This window comes from Anopheles arabiensis, chromosome 2 (genome assembly GCF_016920715.1).
Source record: "Anopheles arabiensis isolate DONGOLA chromosome 2, AaraD3, whole genome shotgun sequence".
Taxonomy (NCBI): Eukaryota; Metazoa; Arthropoda; class Insecta; order Diptera; family Culicidae; genus Anopheles; species Anopheles arabiensis.
The window spans coordinates 12,982,632-13,002,182 of record NC_053517.1 but is presented as its reverse complement, the minus strand read 5'-3'; the positions used below and the strand labels follow the sequence as shown (position 1 = coordinate 13,002,182).

The 19,551-nt window shown below is 42.3% G+C and overlaps 4 protein-coding genes across 5 annotated transcripts in view; 1 reads left to right on the top strand and 3 right to left on the bottom strand.

Annotated features, from left to right (window-relative positions):
- LOC120897758 overlaps positions 1 to 16,959 on the bottom strand; it is a 56,973-nt gene extending 40,014 nt beyond the window's left edge. The window contains exons 1-3 of one of the 2 annotated variants that reach the window (XM_040302838.1): positions 15,761 to 16,959; positions 12,994 to 13,066; positions 12,821 to 12,907 (exon numbers count right to left, since the gene is read on the bottom strand). In XM_040302838.1, the coding sequence (XP_040158772.1) occupies positions 12,821 to 12,907; positions 12,994 to 13,056 (150 nt within the window). In that variant the 5' untranslated portion in view covers positions 13,057 to 13,066; positions 15,761 to 16,959. Of the gene's footprint in view, positions 1 to 12,820; positions 12,908 to 12,993; positions 13,067 to 15,284; positions 15,453 to 15,760 lie in introns of those variants that run through there. The other variant, XM_040302839.1, reaches the window with a different exon arrangement.
- LOC120897757 (glycine receptor subunit alpha-2-like) lies at positions 6 to 12,750 on the top strand. The gene is made up of 2 exons (XM_040302837.1): positions 6 to 12,033; positions 12,139 to 12,750. The coding sequence occupies exons 1-2, from the start codon at positions 11,760 to 11,762 to the stop codon at positions 12,501 to 12,503; spliced, it is 639 nt and encodes a 212-aa protein (XP_040158771.1). The 5' UTR covers positions 6 to 11,759; the 3' UTR covers positions 12,504 to 12,750.
- A 109-nt stretch (positions 16,960 to 17,068) lies between the features above and the next one.
- Positions 17,069 to 18,114, bottom strand: LOC120897756. The gene is made up of 2 exons (XM_040302836.1): positions 17,996 to 18,114; positions 17,069 to 17,923 (listed from the first exon to the last, which is right to left on the bottom strand). Exon 2 carries the CDS (start codon positions 17,909 to 17,911, stop codon positions 17,138 to 17,140), a length of 774 nt encoding a protein of 257 aa, XP_040158770.1. The 5' UTR covers positions 17,912 to 17,923; positions 17,996 to 18,114; the 3' UTR covers positions 17,069 to 17,137.
- Positions 18,115 to 18,130: 16 nt separating this feature from the next.
- LOC120897755 lies at positions 18,131 to 19,443 on the bottom strand. The gene is made up of 2 exons (XM_040302835.1): positions 19,363 to 19,443; positions 18,131 to 19,296 (listed from the first exon to the last, which is right to left on the bottom strand). Exon 2 carries the CDS (start codon positions 19,264 to 19,266, stop codon positions 18,463 to 18,465), a length of 804 nt encoding a protein of 267 aa, XP_040158769.1. The 5' UTR covers positions 19,267 to 19,296; positions 19,363 to 19,443; the 3' UTR covers positions 18,131 to 18,462.
- Between the last annotated feature and the right edge of the window lie 108 nt (positions 19,444 to 19,551).

Sequence of the window (19,551 nt, the reverse complement as noted above, 5' to 3'; positions counted from 1 at the left end):
GATTGAACCCATGACGGGCATGTTGTGAAGTCGTACGAGTTGACGACTGTACTACGAGACCGGCGACGAGACCGGAAGCAATTACACAGTAGATATAGCGCAAACGCTTCACAACATCATCACACCTGCAGGAAAGTGTGTGACAGGGAGAGTTAAATATGACGATATTAAGGATGCAAGTGCATGTACCAACCAATGGTGAAACTTTTAATTTGTCTAAACGAAATCATAATTAGTTCGTGTTTAGTAAACCAAAACAAAAACAATTCAACGGGGGGGTTTTTTTTAATTATCTATGGAGAAAAAGTGACACGGGTTCATCGTTCAACAGTTTATCGCCACATAGCATAGCCGTTAACTAGTAGTTGGAATGTGTTGCATTGTTTGGTTGTATAATGCCGTGCAAAGATGCAAAGTTGTCAGTTAGTTTAGTTTGTGCGTTCAATGTTAATACTTTGTGTGGGCCCTTTTTCTTTCCGTTCTCTCTGTCTCTGTCGCTCATCTGTTTGGTCTTGCGGCACACCCCCCTCCTTCTTTTCACTGCCTTCTAGTCAACTTATCCTCCTTATCCAAGTTTTTTGTCTCTCGTATGCCGGGCCGTACGGATTGGTGCGTTTGCGTAAGTGCGAGATACTCGCTTTAGCGGAAGAGGGAACAGTTACCATTAGAGATATAAATTTGTTCGTTCGTCATTTTATCTAACTTTCTATATACATATATATACTTTGTAAAATGCGGTAGTTGTGTACTGAAATCATTTTGTACTGTAGTTTCCATCTTTTTTGTTGTTTTTTGGTACAATTTCTTTGTTAATGTTATGTATGCAGTTTTTGTTCAATTTGCTACAACTTTTCCTACTACTAGCAGCGATCAATATATCAGTAGTAGTAGTAGTTCTGTCGGTTTAAATCTAGCCGTTTCGTTCTGTTCTGTAATTAGATGTTTCAATTCAAATCTTTACGGTGTGCAGGGGGCAGAATAAACAATAAAAACGCCATACAATGATCCTCGCATGCCAAAGCTCTTTTCCATTGCTAAATGTTGCTATTACGAATAAGCCGTAACGTGTAACGTTTTTCTTCCTTCAAGCCAAAACGAAATCGTAGCGGTAGCATTTTGATCAACCATCAATGGTAATATGTCTCATTATTTCCAAACAATATTGCTATCGAGCAAGTCTGTTTTGGTCTCTACTGTACAAAATGTTGCCCTTCAATGTCTTTTCCTTTCCTTTCCACGGATGAATAGAAAGCACACACATTTGCACGGGGTTTAATATTCAATATCAATAGTGAGTAGTTGAGCATTGTGTCAGAAAGGATGACTGATCTGCCATCGCAAAAGCAGCCGTTGTTATATTAGGAAAGTAGGAACTTTTATCACGATTTGCTTTGCTTCTAAATACCTTTGTGACAATACACTCATCATCTCCACCGTTTTGTAGTGAGACTCGATTTCGGTAATTCCTTGTAGGTTTGTTTTTAAAGTAAAGTAAAGCAAACAGAGAACCTCTTCCTGTGAAACTATTGCAAAACCTAATGGTTATACAAATAGTGGTAAACATTGGTAATAAATGCATGTGAACATTCACAGAAAGAGTAAAACGTACTTAAAAAACATGTATAAATAAAACCACATAAATCTTACATAAAGAAACAAAACAACAAACATATCGTATTTGAGCGACCAATGTCGTCAGTAAAGAGGGGCGGCGCGGGGGCGATGGTATAGAAGACTAAAACTAAAACTCAAAATAGGAGCTATTATCGTCTTCAGCGGACCGGAGAGCAAGTACATTCGAACGAGAATTAAAGCAAATGTAATGGCACATCACACACTCGAGCGGTAGTCATACTTTGTAAGCTAAATAAGGTAACCAAACGTTCTTCCATACAAAACGCTAGAAAAATACATATATTTATACTATCGAGAGATGCCGCAGATCAGCAAGTAATAGGGTTTGAATACTAAAGGAACGAACGGAACAAACAGTACCAAAAACAAGGAAAGGAGAAGACAACCACAAAAAGGTGCACACACAGCGCGATTACTTTGCAGCAACATCCCACAAATGTATAAACGTACACCACACACTTCAAACGAGCTGCAAACAAATTTATATCTCTATAAGTGAAAACTATTCCGAGAGTGAGATAAATCGAGCTAATAATTAGAAGGAAAATCCAACCCACAAATCCAAAACCCCAGTGAGAGACGAACTGATGAAGCAGGATAAACACAAAATATTAGAAGCAAAATGGTCGGGAATTATTTTCCAAGCGTGAGCAAGCAAGGCAGATAAGCTCTTGAGCGATGCTTCATAATATTCAAAAGCACCTGCTGTTTTAGTAGAGCCGCCAATTGGTTGGGGAGCGGATTTTATTTTAAAAGTCCGGTTTCCGCCTGGTTTCGCATTGAACTCACTCATGGTACAAACATACTAATGAGCGCACTAACGCATTAGAAGCGGCGGAGGAGCAGTGTGGTTTTGAAGCTCCTTCTAACGGCAACAGAAAGCTTCCTTCCTACCTCAGAAAGCATTAGCAGAGGTGTAAGAGCCCGAGAGATTTGTTTTTGTTTTCTTCAATACAACATTGGCTAAGGGGAGGAATTTGAATGTATCTCCTCTTTAACACGCTAAGCACTAATGGGCGGGTGTGAGATCAATCTAAAGAAACACACAAACACACACACAAACCCGTAAAAACCCAAAAGGCTAGTGACGTAATGCGAGATTATCGATTCGGTAGTTTTATGATTTTCGGGCTGGCAATAGACAAAACTGTTGAAATGATGAACTCAACGTGGACCAAATGGCAAAACGGATGAAGAAGAAAGAAAGAAAAGAGATCTTTACGAGCCATTCCGCTCAAAAAAGCGATGGCTCCGAGTCGGAAACTTTCCACCAACTACGCATATGAGCAAAGGTTCGTGAGCAAAGGAACTGGTGTGTGTGTACACATTGTAAAATTGTTGTTTGCAGGCATTAAGCCAAAAAGGGACAAAGTATCACATCACATAGACAAATGTGTATGAGTGCGGATTTGTGTAAAAAGCGGGTGAGAGAACCTGTGTACCTACTCAAAAGATTACTTAAAACTGCATATATAACAAACAAAAAAAAGAAAATGAAAAGAAAACACACTAAATTATCCCATCGAATTTTGAATCTTAGGTTTTGAGCCATTTTAACACGATCGTGCTGTGTATGTTATATAGCTTGTAAAATGTAAGAGTACACGCTTGCAGAGGTGTTGGGTGGTCTACGTGTTGCGAGTGTAACCAAAACATAGCAAAAGAAATTGAGGAAACAGTTTTCAGAGTGACAGTTTCTAATCTGATACTGTTTCTAATCTGTTTGTTGTACAGTGGTTGGGCCCAAACTTGCTGGTGGGGAAAACAAGTTGTAAAGGCAAGCGATAACAAGGTTCAGCAAAAGCGAAGCTGAGACTGGGAGAAGGCCCGTCTTTTACAGCGCTGACGGGCTATGCGCTTAATGATTTGGAAGGAGGGAGAGAGACAGAGAGAGAGAGAGAAATGACAACATTGCTACAATTGCAATCAGACCAATAATTGTTGGCTTTTTATATTCACTTCGCTTTGAAAATCCCCCTTTTGGAAATGGAGGCGCCTATGCCCTGGTGAAACACACCTCACGCTAGCGCGATGAGTGCAAAAACACGATCTGCTTGAGCCCGATACCCCTGGAACGAGGGACTTTCTTGGACAAACAGAGCTAATCGGCACAAAAAAAACAACCAGCGTGTGTGCGTGCTGGACCACCCGTTCTGCTGGGGGGGATGGGCGGCTTTCTTCACCTGTCGTTGTGGATAGTTCCCCCCGACACTCTCCCACAAGTTTACCTTGATACTTATTAGAATACGAGAGACTCATGGATAGCCAGATTTAAGCAAGTTAAGAAAGAATAAAAGACAACAAGACGCTTTCAAACCATACATATATGACTATATATAGATATACACACACACAAACACACACGCGCGCGCGCGTACAAAAAATACACACACTCACATACATTAGTATTTATATTTTTAGGGATTTATACTTAGGATCTGTGAATTTTATGGGAACTACACTCTAAATCTAAATCTAAATGTGTCGCGTGCGAAAGGACACCCGAAGGTGCTCAACCGTTGGGGCGCGCGGCGTGTGTAAGGCAAATGTATTCATAAAAGCAATCAATCGATGGAACAGTAGTGGTGGTGTGGTGTCGTCGCAGTACGTCGTATCTTGAAAGCTCTATACTTAATGGTTAGGATACTTAAACATTTTGTCGACCCGCTTGAGGACCTTGTCTAAAAAGGGCGTTGTGTTCGGCATGGGAGGAGCTCGTGTCCCGGTCGTGTGTTAAGAAATATACAAAAGCAATATATCATATACGCTACACACTACTACACCACATGGTTTGTGTATCTCAGAAGAAGAAAACAAAAACATCCCCATCCTTACATTTCAGTGGGATGGAGATGAGTTTTGGAACGTGTATAGGGGGGAGTGAGTGACTGGGAACAGGTTACTCGGTAAAGATGGCTATGAGTGCAAGACAGCCCCACCAAGGGGAGTCAAGATATCGTTAGTAATCCTCCCAGCACATTGCTATCGTTGGGGGAAGGGTAAGGGTAGACGAATATATGTGTACGGTGGTGTACGGTGTTTGCTGCTACTAAACACAGTATACTACCCATTTAAACTTATGGCCAAAACAAACTCTCACCCACTAATCGCGCCATCGACACACAAGTACACACGCTAGTACCACACACACACACCCAAACACACTTACAGCGTATATTGAGGAGCGCGTATACTGAAAAGCATCCAACACACACACACACTGCCGGCAAGCAAAGTGACAGAAAACAAAACTAAGTGTATAGAAGAAGAAGAAGAAAAAAAGGAGGACAAAGCAAGCATCCACTCAAACAGACAATACTACATATTATATTTGTGTTTTAATTTCGAAGTTTTGTGATTGTTGCGATTGACGGGGGGCCCGCAAAAAAAGAAACTAGTTTAAAAGAATACACTGTGACGAATATAGAACAAATGCATCAAAAGGAAGGGCGGCGGAGGAAACGAGCGACGATGCTTTAAGCTAAGTGAAAATGGACCTGATGGGTGAAAATTAAAGACACAGAAAGGGAAGGGAGACACGTGACAGACACAGTGACGCTGTCAGGGGAGCAAAACACAGAAACTGCATGTATATTTCCATTATAGTGTGCTATTGCTGTTGCTGAGTAGTAGTGTATATTTAATACGAAACTATTATACTACATACACACGGGCACGCTTGTGTGGTGTGTGTGGAAAGAGCTACAAAAGACAAAAACAAATAAATGATCTCTTCCGTGTAGCGCTGCATGCGAAGCAGAAAAAGGGCGATGTAAAGAAATAGAAAGAGGGGGAGAGCGTGTGAGTAATTGCGAGAATTATCAAAGCATCAAAGCAAAAAGAAGAAGAAGAAAAAACATAAATAGCAACAAAAATATAAGAAAAATACATGAAGTGAGCTAACAAAAAACCAAGAGAAAACGGAAAAGCAATAACGTTAGTTATTATTAAACAATATGATAATGATTAAAAATTATAATTATGATACTTATGATGATTATTATTACCAATTATTGTCGATCATGTGATGTACTGTTCCTCCCCCCTCCCCATTCACAAAAAAAAAAGTAGCTACGCCGCCATTCTTCGTCATCGTGTGTCGCCACATCGCGCGATCATTCCACATCTGTGTTTCAGGAATATGGGGGGAGGGAAAGGGACGAAATAGTAGCGAACAGGGGGGGTTTGCAAACCCCAACGATTCACGAAGGCAAAAGAAAGTAAGCAAAAAACGGTAACTCCGCGAAACCGGAAACCCTTGTGCTAAAGCGTACCAACTACTACTATCACCCAACCACCCACAACCCTTGACCTTATACCGCAACACAGCAACACAAAAACCACCAGTTGTGATTGCAAAACGTAAACACACATAGAAGAAGAAGAAGAAGCGCATTGCGTAAGAAGTGCCGTAAAGCAAACGATTGCTAAACGAAACAAAAGAAGAGAAAGAGAGTAAAGAAAAGACGAACGCAAAACAAACAAACGTCGTACGAGAAGAAGTAATAAAGCAAAATAAAACAAATGAATAAAACCACAAAACAAATGGCAAAGTATGTGTTGTAAGGTTAAAAAGACAGCTGGCGACACAACAGTAAGCAACAGTATAAAGAAGAATTTCGAACATTTCCCCCGAGCCATCACCACCAACAAAAAAGAACGTCTGCTATATATCCTTCCTCTCAGTGTTTCTCTTTTGAACGTAGCATCAACAGCAGGATGAACGGGTGTGGCTAGCGAAAGAACGCAGGTAAACGTAAATACCCATACAATACAAATAACAAAACAAAAAACAAACAAACTAAGTAAATAAATAGATAGCAACTGGTACGCTAGGCAGTGCTTTTATAGTGATTGTACGTTGAATGTAATGGTAGAGTAGTAGCGGCATTATTATGTAGAAGACTGTACACGTTTGGCACACCACGTTTTGTATATATATGAGAGTATGAGAGTAATAGTTTGTGGGGATAGAGAGATATACCGACAAACAAATTTAAAAAAAAAAAGTTATAAAAACGGGGAAAAACCTGATTCCTCAGCATCCCATTTGAACGTAAAACCACACAGAGACACACAACACAACAAACCGACGTACGTAATTAACAGGTATGGGTTTCCCCCTGATCGCTCGATCGGCACTGGTGCATAGAAGTAGATGCGGCTGCTTCTGTAGTCTGCGTAGTGTACCGTAGACGACTCTAGTCGAGTCTAGTCGCTGCGACTAGACGACGTTTTTTTCTAGATTTGTGTTTGTTTAGATTGGAGTTTGGTACTAAGGCTTCAATGCGTTTAGTACACACGTTATTTCACTGTTATAAAAAAAATCTTAAAATCTTCACAACTGTACGCCCCACACATGTGACTTCATCCTAGATAGTTTATCTGACACTCCAGAGCCTGCTGACATTATCATCGGTCACTCTCTGTTATACTGTTATTTTGGATACAGACAACTGTCACTTCTTAGCTGACATGACGAGTACTGTTCTGTTTTGCTCTGACTCTGACACACACGACACTAAGAAAGACGCTCACTCTAATTCGCTACCGTTTAGAGCCCCCACGATCGTTAGAAGTTGTTTGATGTGTTGTAACATCGTGTAGTGACCGCAAAAATGGTTTGAAAAAACAAAAACAAAAACCAAGCAAACTTTATGGCATCATTTGCCATAATAGTAACCAAAAAGTATTGTCCCGCTAAACTAACTGCATTGCTCAATGATTTGGCAATAATTGTCGTGCGAAACACACACCATACACCAGGTGTAATGTAGAACTGTACACCACAAGTAACTAACTACACCTTATCAGTAGGAGTATAGTGTCGGTTTTGCATTCATACATTTGCTGTAATATCACTTGTTTTATTCCGTAAGTAAAAAAACGCATCATTAGTTTCAACACGTGCATACGTAGCCCATAGTGCAGACTAGTTTTAGCTCCGTTTCTCTTCCCGTGCGTACGCTGACCACAGCGCCATGCGACAGTGAAGAGCAACCGAGCCCCGAGTAGCACACACCTAGAGGTATCATTCGCAGTACATGGTTTTGTTTGTTTTACGCTGTACTAAAAATAAACAACATCAGAATAGTACACCATCAACTCATTTAACTACCTGTGCACCTACCTGGTCATCCAGGTCTCTGCAGGAGCTCCCATCTCAATGGGCAGCTCTTGGTTGCGACTCACTCACACACACTCCCAGCTCCTGAAATTCCCACCTCCAATCCAGCCACAAGCACCCCCCCCCCCTCTCCATCGTCACCATCAGTAAAATTCCCTGGTACGATCATCGTGATCGACGTAACGATTAGCAATAAGCGTACATATGTTTTGATCGTGTTGCGTATTAGTGTTGTGTGCTAGTAGTGTGCGGACGCAACACCATCGCACACCATCTCATTCGTAAAACACACCCAGTAGTAGTTGAATCGAATTCGAGGGTCGATTAAACTGTAGGCAACTGTGCAAAGTGGAAGCAAATGCAGTAATTAATAAATGCAATAAATAATTTGAGTCTGTAGCAAAAAACAAAACAAAAAACAAAACGTGTAAACACACACTAGGCGTTTCTGAGTATCTGTTCTAAGTTTCGTTCTGTATCTGTACCTGTGAGGGAGAATGTGTTTGTGTGTGTAAGTTCGTGCACTTCTTCCTCACAAAACCATTTGAGTAGCTCGAATATATAAATATTAATATACCTAAAATGTATTATACTAGAGAAACGCACTGAATAATCGTAGTAGCGGTATACGGAAGTAATTACTGTCTGGTAGATGAGTTAGTGTTTTTGTTTAGCACATCTTAACATCTATGCTCTCCCCTTATTGTACTCAGTATGTATTCGTTCGATCAAAAAGATCGTTAATCTGTAAGCAACCAAACGCAGATGGCACCATCTTACTTACTTAGCTACGTTTTGCTTAACTAGTGTTATGTTCTCTCTTTCTTTCTTTCATTCTCTCACTCTCTTTCGCTATCTCGACCTACCGTTTTGCAGTGACTGTGTAGTAGTTAAACATGAACAAAAGAAATATCATTAGAGTCATATAGTCGATACCACCTAGATGAAACGCATATCAATCTGCAATAGCTGCTCGTTTGGGTATGCTCTCTTTTTTCTATCGTTGTTTGTACTTCTGACTAATCTATTTATCAGAACTATCTACCCATCTATCCGGCTATTTTTTTCATTTACTATATATCATACGTGTTTTCGTTGTCTATTTCCTCCGAAACGTTTGCTATGAGTTTCCTTACGCGCTTCTCAAAATCGCTCCAAACTGGTGCATGATTACACTGTACCCCACACACTCTCCTCACACACGCACAATAGAAGAGTACTTTCGCAACTCGATCGCTTTATAACTAGATTGTGGTAAAAAAGATTAGTAGAGATACCTAAGCAAAACAGTATTGTGCACACTGCGTACGCCAATAGACTTTGCTGTAAGGCGTGATTGCGCATCGGTATAAAAAAAAGTTAAAAAACCAATTCAAAGAACAATAACTGCAATAACTAAGAATGTTTGTAATTTGGAGCCTTGGAGCCTCAAGCGCAAAACTCAACTCTCCAAAACCCTGCAGCAATGACTAAACACAGGGTAGTAACACGAGCGTACCATAAGCGTCTAATGCATGAACCTTGATGAGCGTTATGAACTTAATATAGCTATTTAAAAAGAAAATGAGAGAGAAAGAAAAAAACACGACAACAACAAAAGACAAAACATTAAAAAAGGTAAAACTAAATACAACAACAATAACAAAATAATAATGTAGCTGTAGCAATACCAGTGTGATTGTATTACTTGATAGTAGATTTGTAATGTATATGCAACAATAAATACATCTAATGTAATCTGAACTTATTTGTGCGGTAGTGATAGCGCGCCATCACCACCACACGCACGCCATAGACAAAATCACATACGAAACATAAAAGACACCATGCCGTCATACCACACAGATACACACTCCTAACGAATAGAAGTATGCCGTACGGAAAATCAAAACTTTTATAGTAGTATATATGCGAATGCAACCCTGTTCTTGTAACACTCGTAGTCTCGTAGTGGGTAGTATGTATTTGAGCCTGTAGCAGTTACGATACCGTTAGCGACTAGGACACACTAGTAGAGCTGTATGTAGTTCATAGATCGGTGTGTTGGTGAGAGCAATTGGATACTAAGCTTGTATTTTTTCTATCGCGCATACCACACCCAAGCATGAAATAAACGTCAACAAACTGTCAAGCTGAAAACGGAAAATCATATAAACAACAAATATCAACATCCAAACCGTGGGACAGTTGAAATCCCTAACCATAATGAAATAGATAGAAACATCTCTCTCCAAACGTACAATAATCGCACTTTTATAATGTTTGACAAACACCCCTACGATCCATTTCTTTTACGAGAGCTTTAAGCTTTTCTAGTGAACTCTTGCTAACAAAACGAAAACGAAGACGAAGAAAAAAACCTATAAAAAAGAAGAAACAGAGATGACGTTCTTAGAACAAGTGGTACATCATGGCAATACTCATCATTGTAAGGCTCTATTAGTATAACATAATCACTAACTGAACGGTGTGTAGAGTAGTTGTATCCTTGTATCCCAGCTATTTTTATATATAACACACACATACATACACACCTAAACCCATCACAACCACTGTGGTGTGTCCCGTTGTCATGATTTTAGTTACAAATATTTGTTTTAGTACACTCTCTTTTAGTACATTTATGTTTTGCTTATAATATTTAGTTTATAAGTACTTTTAGTTTTATCGGTTCTTACCAATCGTGATGATACTGACACGAACGAGTAGAATGTCAAATAAAAAACAGAACACAAGTAAAATTTGCTATATAAAACACAACACACACACACATCATACACGTGCGTGTCAAAATTAGTACCAACGTTCTCTCAAAACTAAAGCTTGTAGATGTTGTTGTGTTCGATTGTAGTTTTAGTTGTGAGTGTTGTTGCAACAGTGTGACCGCAAAACGCTCCTTTCCTTCTTATCTATCTTTTCATACCGACACCCACACACACAGATACAAACACAACTGTGTATTAGAGTAGAGACATGTATACTAGAGTGTACTCTATCTGGATAAATATATCTATCAACTTGATTTTAGATCGTAGAACGTTTAGTTTGGCCTCTTTCCCCCATACCTCCCCTCTTACGTAGTTAATTGGTTGTTGATGGTACCATGCTATCCCATGTAAGCTCGTTTTGTGTAGTATTACTTGTAAAGCAAAGCAAAACAAATAAAATATATACTCCCATCGCCACGTTCGTGCGGATGGTTCATAAACATCATGGAAATAAAGTATTAGTAGCATATATAAGCGTATGCGGTTTCTTTGTTTTAGTTCATCCAGTTGCCTTTACCGTAGACCGTAGCATCCAAAGGGTATGGAATGAAATAATTGTCCACTCTTTACTAGAATTCATTTCTTGTTCTTTTCATTTTGTTGTAAATAGAAAGAATATGACGTGGTTGCGTTCGTAGAGCTCCATCAGCACAATCATTGTAAAACGAACAGCTTGCTTGTCCGTAACACACATATTGGTGTGTTTTAGAACATCGTTTTTAGTACAAGTAGCTTTGTCTTCCCAGCTATATGCCGTAACTAAAAAAGAAGCATTTGTTCATCCGGTGCTGATGGTTTTTTACTTTCAAAATGTCTGCTTGTATGCGCGTAGAAGAAATACTATTGCTGTACAAATATGTAAATAGCGCTTATAGTGTTGTTGTTTGGAATGGTAAGTAAACAAGACTTAGAGTTCAACGATTGTATGATAACTTGGATATCCGTGGTAGTATATCGATTTACACTCGACATTGCTTCGATCGTTTTTCTTCTAGTTTCAATTTCAGAAGCAGCCAAAAAACCAGCAAAAAACCTCGGGCAACTAAATTTCGTTAACTTTTCTCTTAAATTATTTAGTTTAGCAAATTTAAATGTAACATGAAACGTCGCTTTTAACGCAAACGAACTAATACACGCTTTCGAAACAATCCCTCTCCCCAATCACCAAAAAAAACACCGGCGATGGCACAGTATCGCACACGGTACAGGATTTGGTGTTCATCTGGAATATGACCGACCCGCTGGTGGTGAACCCGGAAATCGAGCTGCCCCAGCTGGACATCAGCAACAACTACACCACCGACTGTACGATCGAGTACTCGACCGGTAACTTCACCTGTCTGGCGGTGGTGTTCAACCTGAGACGGCGGCTGGGCTACCATCTGTTCCACACCTACATCCCGTCCGCGCTGATCGTCGTCATGTCGTGGATATCGTTCTGGATCAAACCGGAAGCCATCCCGGCACGGGTAACACTCGGCGTCACCTCGCTACTAACGTTAGGTAGGTAGTGGTGCTTCAAAGCGGTGCTCCCATTTCTTCTAAACCCCGCCTTTTTTTTCTTCCCTTTCACTAATCGATGGGCTTTCGCCTCAACCTCTTCCCCAGCCACACAAAACACCCAATCGCAACAATCGCTACCGCCGGTATCGTACGTAAAGGCCATCGACGTCTGGATGTCGTCCTGCTCCGTGTTTGTGTTTCTCTCGCTGATGGAGTTCGCGGTGGTCAACAACTACATGGGCCCGGTGGCGACCAAAGCGATGAAGGGCTACTCCGACGAGGATCTGTCGGAGGCGATCGACTTTAACAAGAACGGCTACAACAAGGACCACCGCTCGTCGGAGGTACCGCGGTACGATACGTTCTGCCACGGGCGGGAAACGGCCCTCTGCATCGACAAGTTTTCCCGCTTCTTTTTCCCCTTCTCGTTCTTCATACTGAACGTTACCTACTGGACCACGTTCCTGTAGGAGGGGACGGGGAGAGGCTCCCCTCAGGCAACAACAGAAATTTGCCCATGGAGCTGCTGCAGAAGAAAGCATTGAAGGTATCATCCAGCATCCCGCAAATGACATTAGATGAGATACCGTACACTAGGAACATAGTAGCTGTAAGATACTGGCACCATCGGATTGGCCGATCGGTCACTAGGCGTAAGCGACACATATAACAAAGTAAATAAAGTAGTTCTCCTCCATTAATCCGATGAAAATTAAACTCGACCGTGTATGTTGTGCGGGGGGGTACGAAAGTGTGGTGAAAGAAAGGCAGCAAAGGTAACACTTACGGCAGGATTCTTCTTCATATCGGCAATGGTAAAGCCGCGTGCACTCGAATAGTAATCTCCCATTGAGGCGGCGCGCTTTTGCAGCATCTACAAGGGAATAGGGTTTAATGGAAGCATTTATTAGTACACAGCTGGTAAAGGATGTGTTTTTGGGGGGACACGACCACACGTACCTTAAGATTGTTGGCTTCGAGGAAGCGGCGTACAACCGGTGAAGTGATAGCACGGAAAGTCATTTTTGTGTTGCTGAAATAATGAGAATCGAGAGAACGCATTAAGAATTGTGACTAGCATTATTGTACAACTAACGTTTGACATTTGACACCTCTATCGGTCAAACTCCAACCGCGATCGCCAAAAAAGTGCCACGCCACGACGGAAACAAACTCCGTGGGACGCTTAGACCCTGTATAAGTCTATTCCAGAATCTACAACATATTGGCACTGTTGGACTACAATTAGAGCATCAAAAGAGAGCTCAGTTGCAAATGGCCCTGAGCGACAAGAAGCTCCAAATGGTGCGGAAAAAGAAGACTGGAGTATCTGGGAAACATGAACATATATGTCAGAAAGCGGAGGGATCGCGTCCACTGAACAGGTGAAATTCGGAAAGTTGCCAAACGACACAATAATCTGCGAACCGGCCCCATCGAAATTTTCTAGACCAACATGACGCAAAAGCTCTATTTCAACAATTTTGACGTAAAAACTGGGAAGGAATTGATAAAAATCGAAGGTAGATCTTCAAAATATGTCTACACGTATATCTTACTCCGCCAATGTGAAAATTCTGGATAACTGACCCAAGGCAGCTCGCAAGGTCGTAGATTTATTTTTGTTAGTAATCTTGAATTTATTTACCTTTCAAAGAATGTTAATGAAAAGAAATAATCTCCCTTAGTTTTTTTCTAAATCCATCCAACAAAAATCCATTTTTTAAATACAAATTTTATGAAATGTCAAATGAGTTTCTACTTTTTTTTTCGCTTGTTACTAAGAGTGTGTAGAGAGAACCGATAGCAAATGGAGGTAAAATAACGATTCTTCTACAAGCATATAAAATATATGTCCTGGTTAATGTATATTGAGTATTTCGAGATAGTAAAAGCTACAAACTAAATGACTGTTATATTAAAGAAGGCCAATTGTTGACAAAAGCCATGTTAATATACTAAGACTTCAATCTTTGTTTTAGAGAAACAATTAGAACACATGTGTTATGAAAAATGAACTAAAATCAATTGAGAAGTTCTCTCGGAGAGTCATTTTTTTCTATAGATAAAGTAGACGCGTTGAAGGGTAATAGGAAAATAATTCTTCTCTTCTTCTTCTTTTCGTTTGGCACTACAACTGTTGTCATTCCAAGCCTGTCAGTACCACTTAGTGGGCTTCTTGGCTTACAGTGACTTATTGTTTACCCGTAGCAGGATAGCCAGTCCTGCGCATCGGAGGGCCAGGTTCATTCGGGGTTTGAAAAAAAGTAATTCTTTAAAAACAAATTATAAAATATCACCATAATTCTTTGTACCACTGGCGTTTTGTGCCGAAAATTATCGACCTCCGTTGAATCGAAAATATTTCGAAATTGATCAACAATTTAACAGTCCAACAATCTTTTTTAATAATTTTGGTTTCATTACACTATTCTAGTGAAAAAAAAGAAATCCATGACTGAACATTTGTCACTGAGGATACCCATCCTACCGAAAGAAAGAATCAAAAACGGAAAGAAAGCGATACAAAGCACATGTGGAACAAATTAAGACAGTATTGATCTGTGGCCCATAAGACGCAGAGACATTTCTCATGACCTACCGCAAACATAGCCCGTTTTTAGAACAACTAATCTTAGTATTTCAGATCGAATAACGATGTATTGGGCCGAGTTAGCGCATGTAGTGGTAATTTTAGAACAAACCGACTTTTTTACATATTTGAAGAATAAGAGGCAAAACTAACACACAATTCATGCTTAATTTTTTTCCGAACTAATTACACTATTAGAAAAAAAATCCCTTTGTACTAAATTATTTAATTATTTTCCAATTTTTTAACTAAATTACAGTTATGGTTCTTCCTCAACCTCTTAGCAACGGCATTTCAGCAACCAACGAGAGGGATATAGTGCACTCTTCCTGGACTTGAAACGCTACAAAGTACTGCTCTCTCCTCCATGTTCTCCATCTAGCAACAGGTGGCCGAACGCGCCTACTACTCTCCCTCGAAACCATGCTATTGCGTAATGTCTAGCGAAAAAGCACCCGGTTTAGCAAAAGCACTGAGTCATGTGATTTTCACTCTCACAAACCAAAGGCCCCCGCACCCTTCCGGTGCACTCGTTAATCGCACTAGAACACTTGAACCGAGGCACTAAACACTTTCCCTTTCTCTTTATTGCCCGTTGCAACAAACCACGTGCCCCCGCGAAATGCTTCAACAACAGGGCAGCAGAAACGCAACTTACCAAAAGGTCGGAGGAATTGCCAAAAATCGGTAATTACAATAGAAGAACAATATGCAACCACCCGAGAGTAACGCGCTGTGCAGATAATGGGGCAACGATGACGGGAAGCACGGCACGGTGTTCGCGAAATCGCAACCAACCCGATGTGTGATACGGTATCGAATGCTGCACAAAATGCCGGTGGTTGCCGGCCGAACACCGCAACCCATCGCCGGCCGCCACCACCCCCCATAGCCCCATTTACTCCCCCCCCCCTCCCGTTGGCTGGGTGTTTGCAGATTAGAAATTGCGAACATATTAAGGCAAAAGAAGAAGAGCACGACATGAGGCAGCGCTTACCTCACACGTACTCCCAAGTGTTGCGATTCCGGGAACAAACCGACAAACGCACACACACAGGTAAACGGGGCGGGGTAGTATTAAGATAGACACTTATTGGTTTTATTTTTTGCCAATGTGCGATATCCCACATTTACCTGGCGGGTTTTTTTTCCCTGCTTGCTTGCTTCGTTCGACGGACTAACACAACCGGGAGCTCCTTAACTCCAAGCAGCAGTTCGACGCACAGTTGCAATTTGAAACGGGATGGTTTCTTCGCTTCGGCCGATTCGGATATCCAAACTGTACGATCCAAACAATTGCACTGCCGATTGATTTCTGACCCAAGACGCTAAAACACACAACAGGGCGCTTTCCGTTTTCTCAGCGATTGCTATGATAATCGACCTTTTTTCTTGTTGTTGTAAATCTCGTTCGCCCGTTTGTCGCCGGTTGCTTTGTGGTTTGAATTTTAAATACACACACGTAGAGCAAAACGGTTAGGACGGCACACGCACAGCTGATGATGGTTGGCCTTCTTCTTGGTAGATATACTACTGTGGCACGAAAGCAAGCGAATATTGCTAGCCCGAACTGCTTGGGATGATATTTGGACGACAACTGACGCGCCCGCTTTGCTCTGGACAGGCTCGAGGACTCGTAGATAACAAAAAACAGGCAGGCGAAAGGCTCGCATCTTGGGCCGATGGCGACCATTTTTGACCTTTCCCCGTCCTCGGGCAGTGCGCGGAAGTGAATCTCGCGTTGTTTGCACTGGCAAGGATACACACTCCGAAACCGAGCCCCATAGCGGCAATCAGCTGATGGTCCAATTGAAGGCGCCCACCACCCCCAGTAAGCAGGCAGCCGGCTGCCGTTCAAGGACGGTTGAAGGTCGACCGAAGGAAAAACTGGGCCACGCGACCACTGCCATCGTTATCCTTTTTTGCTCTGACTGGTGGTAGAATCGAATGCGGTGCGCGTCACTAAAAAGATAATAAAAAACGAATGAAAATGTTATACATTTTGAAGGATAATGATTTGTGGCTGTGCGAGCTGCTCGACACGTCCCATTCACAACTACATCGACACGGGTGAAGGCCAATGCTTAAATTAACCCTTCCTCCAGGCGAGGGCCAGCAGAAAAAAGGGATGATAGAGTGTTGCAAAAAAAAAATCTGCAAACTGCCGAATCTAATCTACCCTCTCCCAACCTTTCGCGCGCTTATCGCACCAAACTGCCTTCTGTTTGGACGGCTGGCGGACGCGTTATCTCGGGCCGGGTGGGGTGGGTTTTTATTTGCGAATTCTTCCCGGTGTTTCGTTCGATAGCCGCGTGTGTGTGTGTGTGTGTGTGAGCTATCACAAGCAGGAAGACGCTTCACGTGCAATGCATCGATTTGCTGATAAGTTTGAAGACGAGATTTCGGATGCAATGTGATAACCGTGTTGGTCCGCGTGTCTGGTTGCGGTCTGTTTTGCAGCTCGTGCAATTATTTCAGTGTCGTTTAATGCGTTCCTTTGCTGGTACAAATTCAACGTTTACTGCTCGTTCTACCATAGTGCGCCACAAAGTCTCCGCTCGTCACCAGATCGTACCCGGCCTTGCCTTCCTCGAACAGCATCAGCGGCAGCATGCAGTTCACTATCATCTTATCCTCATCCAGTATCTGCCTGTCGCTCTCCTCGTGCGTTCCATCCCGAACGTAAGCGCTAATCACGTCCCGGAAACGTTCGGTCAGCTGCTCCACCGCAATGCGCTGGTCCCGATCGAACGGGGCGTTAAAATCGATCCTGCCCAGCGCGTCCAGATTGTCCGACTGAAAGCGATCTATTGCGCCGCCGACACCGTGCCACGCGTTTGCCGCCCGCAGCACGTTCTGCGTGTGGCCAATGTAGTTGGTCAGCGCTGTGTGCAGCGCCGAGTCCTGCCTGCCCAGGCGCTTATCGATCGTGCCGACGCGAATGATGTGGGCCGCGTGGACGGTTCGGCCCAGGCCGCTGTGCTGATCCTGAAACTGGCTTGCGCCGCCAGCTACCAGCCCGTCCCGGGGAAGGTTCGTTTTCTCCGCAATCGCTTGCAGAATGCCACCGAACGTGAGGTAGCGCACGAGCCGGGCCGAGATGTGTTTGTTTGGATCGCGCACACGCCGACGGTACGCGTCCCGCGTTTCAAACGGCCCGTCGGTGAACGAGGTCGAGCAGACGTCGGACACGACGGTTGTGGGTCGGCGAGCGGCTGTGGCTGTGGAGATGATGATGACGAACGCTCCGAGGCAAGCTAGCCAAACGTACCGGAAGGTTGTCATTTTCGGTGTTCCCTGAAATGAGTAAATGAGTAAAAGATGAATATTGTAGGGTTTTTACTTTATTACACACACACACACACTTACAGCAGAGCGCTATTTGCTGTTGACAAGCGAGAATTCAACAGCAAAGTGTAACGAAGATCGGTGCGATCAGCTGTATTTATACACAATGGCGTCCAAACACCTTCAACCAGACGGAAAGTTCGCAAGCTCATCTTGTCGGCTCCGCTTATCAGGAAGCTGTAAAATGTATTTTGAAAACGAATCGCTTTAAATAGATTATAGGTAATACCCGGCGGTAAATTAAACAAATCGTCCAACATTTGCCAATTATTCAAATGCTTCAATTAAATCCTTATCAATCATGCATTCTATCGCTTGCAATACACCAATACCTTCCGACCTTGAAGTTTAAATCGACAGTTTCATAAACAGTTTTTGTTTTACAGTTAATTATAATGAACAGTTTAAATTTTATGGTGTTACGTTTCTTTCAGTTATCATAAAGATACATCCTGATATCGCGTCGAATCAATTCAATGCTCTGCCACTTAAGCGCGTGATCGTTTCGAACCTGCAACATTCGTTTGAGTCTGGCCTTTATGACATTCTTTCGGATCAATTACTACTGCCGTGCTGTTGGGTGTATAATAATTCCTTAAAAACGTTCCATCCACTACCATCCTGTGCCCTTCCGTACCTCTGGCAAACAGCAATGAAGGATCTGCACAATACGCTGTTGCTTTCGCCACATCAATAACAACGGTGGCCTGATTCTCCTTTCTCGCGTATTTTTCTACGATACCTCGAAACGCATTGCTAAGCTTGATCACGGTATCCTTATTAGTACCATTGTAGAACCCTGTAAAATCAATCTTGGACAGCTCCTTCAGGCTGCTCGATTGAAACAGATCAATTGCACCGCCAACGCCGGCAAAATAATTATAAATGCGTGGCACATCTTGTGTGCGGCCGATATAGTTCTGCAACGCAATGGTAAGATTAGGGTTTGCACCCATTAGGGCAGCATTAATGGCGCACACGCGAACAACATGAGCGGCGTGTGTACCAGGGCCGGCTTGGCTATGCTTATCCTGAAACATACTACGGCCTCCAAACACCAGCCTGCGTCGGGGGATTCGTGTTTCGGCTGAGATTGCTTGAACGATGCCACCGAAGATGAAATAGCGTAACAGACGAGTGGCAAGATGATGGTTGGGCTCGGGCGTTGGTTCGTCGACGGACAGGATATCAGTTAGTATAGCTGTCGGGATTCGCTTAGTGGCACTGAACACCAGCACAAAACCACTGGTGGCCAGCAACCAAAACATCCAAATCGAACGAATTGTAATCATTGTTGCTTGACAAATTGTTTCACAAGCTGCCTACAAAGGAGAATGAAGAGAAATGAGATGAAATGAGATGACGATTAATGTGAGGGACGCGTTTACCTCTCGTTGGAAGGATTGTCATCAAATGGCTGCGGTAAGACTGATACAAGAGAATTACCGGTGCATCATTTTGTTTAAATACATTGCACCTGTACTTGATTCCGTTTGCAACAGAATAAAGTACATTCCATCCACACGGTGACATATGGGTAAACAAATAAATGATTTGTAAGCACCGTAAATGTGCTT

Coding starts and splice junctions, on each gene's coding strand:
- LOC120897757 (XM_040302837.1), top strand. CDS start 11,760: ATGACCGACCCGCTGGTGGTGAACCCGGAAATCGAGCTGCCCCAGCTG. Junction 12,034..12,138: donor CACCTCGCTACTAACGTTAG/GTAGGTAGTGGT, acceptor CCTCTTCCCCAG/CCACACAAAACACCCAATCG.
- LOC120897756 (XM_040302836.1), bottom strand. CDS start 17,911: ATGACAACCTTCCGGTACGTTTGGCTAGCTTGCCTCGGAGCGTTCGTC.
- LOC120897755 (XM_040302835.1), bottom strand. CDS start 19,266: ATGATTACAATTCGTTCGATTTGGATGTTTTGGTTGCTGGCCACCAGT.